General features: G+C 41.9%; 1 protein-coding gene across 1 annotated transcript in view; it reads right to left on the bottom strand.

Annotated features, from left to right (window-relative positions):
* Window positions 1–164: 164 nt before the first annotated feature.
* RHOJ (ras homolog family member J) overlaps window positions 165–7946 on the bottom strand; it is a 54129-nt gene continuing 46347 nt past the window's right edge. Inside the window, exons 3-5 of the mRNA XM_018556140.1 lie at window positions 3171–3335; window positions 2022–2117; window positions 165–710 (exon numbers count right to left, since the gene is read on the bottom strand). Of these exons, the coding sequence (XP_018411642.1) occupies window positions 564–710; window positions 2022–2117; window positions 3171–3335 (408 nt within the window). The 3' untranslated portion in view covers window positions 165–563. The remainder of the gene's footprint in view (window positions 711–2021; window positions 2118–3170; window positions 3336–7946) is intronic.

Genomic DNA, 7946 nt, shown 5'->3' with positions numbered 1-7946 from the left:
TTTTTTGGATCACACGGGTAACTATAACATTGTAAACTAAAACATGAACAAAGTCTTTCAGTGAAGCAACAGAAATTGGCCTTTAAATACTGTATGTATTGTACCATAATAAAATGGCTCCAAGGTACTAATCTAAGAGTGTTAGAAAATGGATTTCTTTTTTAATAAAGTAAGGAATGCGATCCGTTGCCAACTATTCTTACATCTCTAGTCCTTTTTGTTCAAAGTAAGGCATGAATATCCTTGTGCAGCGTTAAAATCTAAAACCGTCCAGTGACTGGTGAAAAATGTCCATTGGAAAACAAGGCACATATTGTGTAAAGATACAATTCCTATAAAATGATCACAGTGAGAGAAAGGTATATGGAGGAATGACAACGTCTGCATTACATCATGGAGGTGTCACAGATCAAAGGCTCCACAGAGGTGAAAGGAATAGTCACTGGTCATGGCCTCCATGTTGTGTTGTTCATATAGTGGACATTTCCACTCTCTAGTGTTTTTCTCCGAATGGTTTGTTCCCATCACTGTACAATAGCACCAATCAATTCCCGGGAATGACCTCAGACAACTGAGCAAGAGTTGCGACACTTCCCGCAGCGTTTTTTCTTCTTCTTTGGGTGGAAGACTGTTAGGATTGCTTCGTCAAACACATTCTTGAGCCCCTTCTGAGTCAAGGCTGAGCACTCCAAGTAGCACTGCGCTCCAATCTAGGCAGAAAACAAAAAGGACGTTATGATGGATTGGGCCTTATCTGTAAATAGATCTTAATGCCCTATTTGTTATTATTAAACAGGATTTACAATATAAGGAAGACATTACAATTCAAGACAAGATGGTGCCCTGCCCCTGAGGGCTTACAATCTAAAAGGGAGGGGCAAGTGATAAATGAGGCGGTAGCTGTGTGGGGATGAATTGTTTGTGAAAGTGATAGTACAGTGGTTAGGTTGAGGTGGGATAGGCTTCCCTGAAGAGATGAGTCTTAAGGGATCGCCTAAAGGCAGTCTGAGTAGGAGATGGTTGCACAGGTTGGGGTAAAGAGTTCCAGCGGATGGGGGGAGATGGTTGGTTAGGTGAATAAGTCTAGCAGCTGCATTCATGATGGACTGAAGGGGGGATAGCCCTTTTGTTTTTTTAAAACCACTCTATGGCCCAGCACTGGTTCTCTTCCCTGTCGAGCATAATTTACACACATCCTGACAGCCCAGAGTGTCATGGCCTCCTTGAGGTACATCATCAATATTACAGTGTCCTGCAAAGAACAGCGCTAATGTCATTGTCAGCAGTGTTCTCTGCATCATTGAGAATTGCCCATTGCTAGACTAGAAGGAAGAGAACCCCATGTAGTACGTGATTGGCCAGAATACATCTGAAAAAAAGATAAGTACACTCAATGGCGTCACAAGGGGGGTGCGGCTCGCACCCGGGTGCCACCATTGGAGGGGTTACACCAAAATGAGTCATTTTGGTGTCACCCCCTATGAAAAGTCGGTCACTCAGTCACAGACAGAGTCCGACAGTGTCAGAAGAGAGGAGGGGACCCAGTGGCACACCTCATCCTGCTGGGTGAACGCCCCCTCCTCTCTCTGCCAGTGTCCACCACCAAGATGGCTGCCGGCAGGCGTCAATAAGACTGCACACGCGCGGCAACATCATGCGCAATGATATCACAGCGGGGTGTCACCCCGGTCTCCGCCCCCGGGTGAGACCCAGCCTCGGGCCCCTCCCAAGTACACTACAAATGATTCATGATAGAAAGGCTGGGCTTTGGCTTTATACAGACAACAACCAGGTTAAAACTTTCAGACTCCAAATGAAAGATGAAAAAGCTGGATATTTTTAGTCCCAGAAATTATATGCAAAAGACCTCACCACACCCTTAGTTCTTACATCACTGCTTCTTCGTGACCTTTATGGAAGAAGACCATGGAGTGAATGCCCAGTTTTCTTCCCTTGAACTTGTAGCTGTTAAGGTTTTAATAGCAGATAAAGGGAAACATATATCAATATCTGAAACCTACCATCTTTGCAAGTTTCATTCCTTGTTCGTAGGTAATTGGTTTTTCTTTCATATGGAGAAGTCGAGCCAGTGTTTTTGGGTCATCTCGTAGATCAATCTACAACAAAAAAAGGGATGTACAAACTGATAAACCTTAGTGCTTCGTATCTCTAGAAACACTACTTGTAGTGATTGTTGCTTTACACTGATCTGCAAAAACCCATCAAATTGTAGCATGATAAAACTCACCCGGCCTTGCTTACATCGCATTCATTTATGAAAGTAAACTGTATTATTTGTCTGAAAGTAAGAACAGCTGTAGATAAATATTATATTTGTTTTCATATCGGGCTTCGATATCTACTGTATGGAAAAACAGACCTGTGATCTTATACGCAATGGAGGTGTTATATGTATGGATGTTGCCCCTTGTAAGTGTTTTGCCAATCTTTCTACTCAAGCTGGGGCATGGTAGTAGTATGGCTGGATGCCGACCCACCTACAAGCCACGCATGATCATTTTTGAAATTGATCGAACATTATGTTTAGGAATAAATGGACTCAATGGTTACAATAGTTTTCTGAGGGAGTGAGCTACCCTCCCTTGCACGGGTCATGGGACATGCACCATTAATGCTACAGCATACAAAGACACTTTAGAGAACTCCATCCACCTGGAAAGAGTTTGGGCCAGCATGACTGCCCCTCTGCACAAAGTCAGCTCCATAAAGACATGGTGTGATGAGTTTGCTGTGGAGGAACGCAAGTAAAACACTTTTGGGATGAATTGTAACACAAATTGTGAGACAGGACTCTGTATTCAACAGACCCGACCTTCCAAATGCTCTTGACCAAATGGGTATACATTCCTAGAGACACACTCATGTTAAAAAACATTACCAAGAAAGTAGAGGCTTTTCTAGATGCAAGGGGGAGGGGTAACTCCATATTAATGGCCATGGCTTTGGGATATGATATCCAAACAAGCTCATACAGTGCATCAGAAGATAAGCCTAGGACTGTTGGCGTTATTCAATTGTGTTGCCAGTAACTTATCTGGAGTTGTCTTACTACAGTTTATGGATTACATACATAATGTAGATTTTTTATACATCAGTGTCACTTTTTAGCCCAACGCCAGCCCTGCACAGTTTAATAGCAGTACATTTACCTGTGTTCCTATTAGCACATAAGGTACATGTGGCATGTAGGTTCTGACTTCTGACACCCATTCCTCCTGGACATTGTGGTAAGAAGCTGGATTGACGACTGAGAAGCAAATCAGAAACACATCTGTATTTGGGTATGAGAGGGGCCGAAGCTGGTCATAGTCTTCCTGTAGAAAAGAAAATGTAATGTCATATCTCATCGTAGTGTGAACCGTCTTGTACCTTTTTCTTCATTGTGCATCCATTCTGTACAAATATTGCATTGAAGTATCAGAGATTTCCTAATTTGACCAATCAGATTCAAATCTACCCCAAAACATATCACACGGAAGCTTCGGATTGGTTGCTAAAGGGCAGAACATTTCCTATAATCCCTTTTGAACAAGGTGAGAACTTTCTCCACTTGCTACCTCATGTTACTTTAGACAACAGGGGACTCGGCCCAGAAAGACATAACCTAGAGTCCGGTGATTTTCCCCTTTTCCACAAAACTAGCTTGGTTGGGAAGGTTAATTGAAAGTGCTGCCTCAAGTCAAATCAGAAGAAGCATACTTCTATATGGCAACACAGACAGTTAGTTATTATTTCAGACATTCAGTTAAATCTGAACTCCAGGCAAATATATGGTAGACATATCCCCCCGCCCACGGTTCGATCGCCCGTTCCTGGACCGCAGGCACATTAGTGCCTGCATTCCGGTCCAGTGTGACCTGCAAAAATAGTGCTTGCAGCATTTTATCGGATCGCACTGGACTGGAACGCAGGCACTAAAGTGCCTGGGTTCTGGGTGCAAGCGATCACACTGTTGGCGAGGGGCCTGGCTGCAGTGCCATTGACTTCAATGCACCGCCACTCCCCTGAACGTAGGTGTTTTTTCGTTGGTAGATCTCATTGAGCTTGTCCTTTTGAAAAGTAGATCTCCAGACGAAAAATTGTGGGCGCCCCTGTCCTAGATTGTTCACTTCTCCTGCCTTCTCCAAACTCTTCACCCTTCTGTGAATGACCCTGTATATTTTTTCTGTGTGTCACTGTATTGCTGATCATTTCTGTATGGGTTTAAAGACGAAGTGCAGGTATCCCCGCTGCATACAGATAGGGGAGAGCAGCGGGGATCCAGAGAAGACAGGACATCACGATCTACCAGTGACCGATACGCAATCACTGGTAGATCGCGATCGACCTAATGGGCACCCCTAATCTAGGATAACATAGCTGATTTGGAAAAATTCCCAGTGCAGCTCCCTTTCCAGTTCAGCTATGTTGTCCTAGAGTGTTCACTGCTCCTGCCTTCTCCAAACTCCTCACCCTTTTGTGAATAACCCTGATAGTTTGTCTTCCTTTTTAACATCTATGCCTGACGTTATTGTACAATAGCTAAGACTTTACAAAAGTATTTGAATAAAGAACTTAATTTCATTATCGAACTTGCAGGGAAAAAAATGAACCTGATAATCTCATTTTAGTTTTTTGAGGCACTAAAATCAACCAACTGTTCGTCTGACCTCCATGCTGTCATTCTGATATCACAGCAGCAGGTGGCAGCACACAACCAGGTAAGGAGAACCATCACAATGATAAATGCTGCATCATTAGATGCCCACCAGAGTCCATTTCATCTTGCTATCCATTTACAACATTGGTTGTAGCAGTGTAAAATGTTTAATGATAAATATCAAATATTTATTCAGGTTTGAGCAGCCAAGTGAATACTTTGTGCTCCATAAATTTGTTGTAGCGACGCGTTCGTTCATCACTTATTTAAAAAGACAACTGTGCAAAATGCCATCTTATCTGGTTCATATTTTTCTAAAGCAATGTTTAAAATGGATGAAAGTTTTTCTAAAACATAAGGCTTTGCAGTCAAGGTACACTCGCCTTCTATGTTATTTCTATAAAAGCAACATTATCCTTTGCTGGTCTCATAAGAAGCAATCCCACTGAAGGATACTTCCAATATTCTGGGGAAACCTCCTCTGGCCTACAATGCATGTGCTGAATGAATGTCAATAAACCATTCTTCCTCCTGTGCATGTTACTGAATGGACAGGGAGGGGAGGGAGAATCTGCAGGAGACAGAGAATTGCATCCACGACCCATTGATAACAGTCGCAATGCTGTTGTGGTTCAACTGCAAAAAAATGATAAATGCACACTTTTTTTTTCTTGTTCGAAGAAGTGTGAATGTATTCTTTTTTAAGGGTGGACTTTTAAAAATAAACCATTAACACTTTTATTTCTGCAAGCATTCTTACTTTACAGCATTTTTTTAACACCTGCCTAAAACGTTTGCACAGTACAGTATGTGTGTGAAGCTAGTGGGAAGTGGTTGCTGCACTGCTCATTTATGCCTTGAGGACAAGAAAAAGCCGTTTGGCTTATCTGATCCCTGCTCCCACCAGGCTGCTAGACTGGTCCCCACAGCCTCTCCTTCCCTGTGCTCCTGCAGTGTAAAGCTGGCCATACACCTATAGATTAGCTGCAGGTTTTCTATGGTCAGATGGAAAAAGTGCAACAGACTCCTCCATCTGCGCTAAACTATGTGGATGGAGGGATCTCCCACTGGGCCAAGCTTCAGTATCTTACTAGTCGGCCCCGCTGGCACTCAAAACAGCTTAAAGTGCAGCTGACATCTTCAAGTTCAATGCATGCCCTGCATTGTAGGTGGGCCGTTAACCCTCGCAGTGCCCTCGAGTAAAAACATAACTCGTCTGGAGTTGTGCTTTAAGCACATTGCACAATATACCGAAAAATGGGCTCAGTAACTGACTATACTTTCCAGTTGCTGACTCTGTTAAAATCAATTCCTGAGAGCTGTTTGGATTTTCCCATTCTGTAAAGTGACTACATTAAAATGTGTAGGCAGCGATACTTATTTCATACAGCTGGATCATTGGCGCCATGGTGTAAGTATTATTAGTGTCAGGAAGGAGGTTCATGCTATTTAATACTGTCTGAACAAGTTAATAACCTTGAAAACTTGCATTGGTGGGACACTGTAAAAATGCAGCGTGAGCGGGACATTTTGTCTCTGTGTTTGCACTCCTCAACCTCTCTTACCTCCATTCTTATTACCGGACTTTTCAATTAGCTCTTATGTGTGCAGGTTTATATGACCCTCCAAGGGGTCATGCATACAATTACTCCATTGCCTCTTCCCCCTAGAATTCTTATAACACCAATACATATAAAAATTGGGTTTATATGAGGCATATATGCAACTTTATATTATTGTTGAAAGATGCACAAACTGTTGGCGCTATATAAATCCTGTATAATAATAATATAATTTGTTTTACAATTTTTTAAAAACCCCAACATTTGATTACACACACATATTCCCTAAAATCCATATATTGTTAAATATTCCCTTAGATGTGACGTAGATATACAAAGGCTAATGTGCCGAGACCAAGGGCTGTAGTTTTCTTGAAGCAACCGAATAAGGGGAATATTTAAACACATATATGGATTTTAGGGAATAATATATATATATAATGTATTTATTATGAAATGTTTGGATTTTAAATAGTGTAAAATAAGTTATATCTTTTAACAAATCATATAAAGTTACATATATGCCTCATATAAACCCAATTCTTTTTATGTATTGGTTTTATAGTTCATTCATTTCTAGATTTTGCTTTCCCAATGCTGGCCACACACATCAGTTTTGTATTGTACATTACGTTGTGTTTGCGCGTGTAGCCTTTAGATGGAATGTCCGTGTACCCATCACACTCCTGACTGTGTAGTTCGTTTTTCAATGGGTGCCACAGTGATCCAATAGATGGTGCCGTATCGAACAGAAAAATTTATAGGACACCGTCGCTCCCGAATCGCTGAAAAACTCGTCTCTTTGTCGCATGCGCATGATTTTAAATAGTAGTGATGTTTTGGGGTCACGCAGGATCCCCTTCATCAGGCATAACCTTTACCTGCACTATTTTATCCAACTCAGTGCACCACAATGTTTGACCATTTTTCATGTTATACACTGAATATGGGTGTAGCATGAGTCATGGTCTAAAAGGTAAAGTGAGCCTTTAAAGTGTATGTAAAACCCTAACACAGAACCTCTTTTCGTCGGCTAAACATACTATTGAAAGTGTTTTATTTGAAAGTATATATATTTATTAGAGATTTCCCGATAGTAGTATTGGGGCCGATACAGGGCATTTTCACAAGTACTTGTACTCCTGAAAGTGCCCCGATACTAAAAGGTCGATTGCTGGAGACCTCGCTGCACTATCTTTGAAAGCACTGGTCTGGCCCCACATGTCCTCCTCCCCAGCACCCACAGAGACCGGTACAACACTGGACAGCCACACACTTGTCCCTACAGCCCTGGAGAGACCCACATGCAGCCCTGGTCAGATCTGCACAAAGCCCTGTATAATTGCTGTATAATCATGGATTGATGGCATCTGTATTCCTCTTTAACTGGTTGTCAGTCAATAATTATACAGCAGCAGAGAATGGCAACTGGCTATAGAGGAGTACAGATCTCAGCAATCCATGATTGCTGGATGCCATTCTCCATTGCTGAATAATCATGGATTGCTGAGATTTGTAGTCCTCTCAGTTGCCATTCACCATTGATGTATAATAATAAATTGATGGGATCTGTAGTCCTCTATTGCTGAATATTCATGGACAGAGTTACAGTTCTTCATAATTATAAAGAAACTGCCCTAAAATCATTAGTCTGTATAGTTTTAGAAAAAAAATGTCACATGTCCCGGTAATTGGTATCGGCGAGTACCTGAGGGACAGTACTT

Source organism: Nanorana parkeri, unplaced genomic scaffold (genome assembly GCF_000935625.1).
Source record: "Nanorana parkeri isolate BGI_ZX_2015 unplaced genomic scaffold, ASM93562v1 scaffold12, whole genome shotgun sequence".
NCBI lineage: Eukaryota > Metazoa > Chordata > Amphibia > Anura > Dicroglossidae > Nanorana > Nanorana parkeri.
The sequence above is the reverse complement of the archived record's forward strand: the minus strand, read 5'-3'. Positions and strand labels throughout refer to the sequence as shown.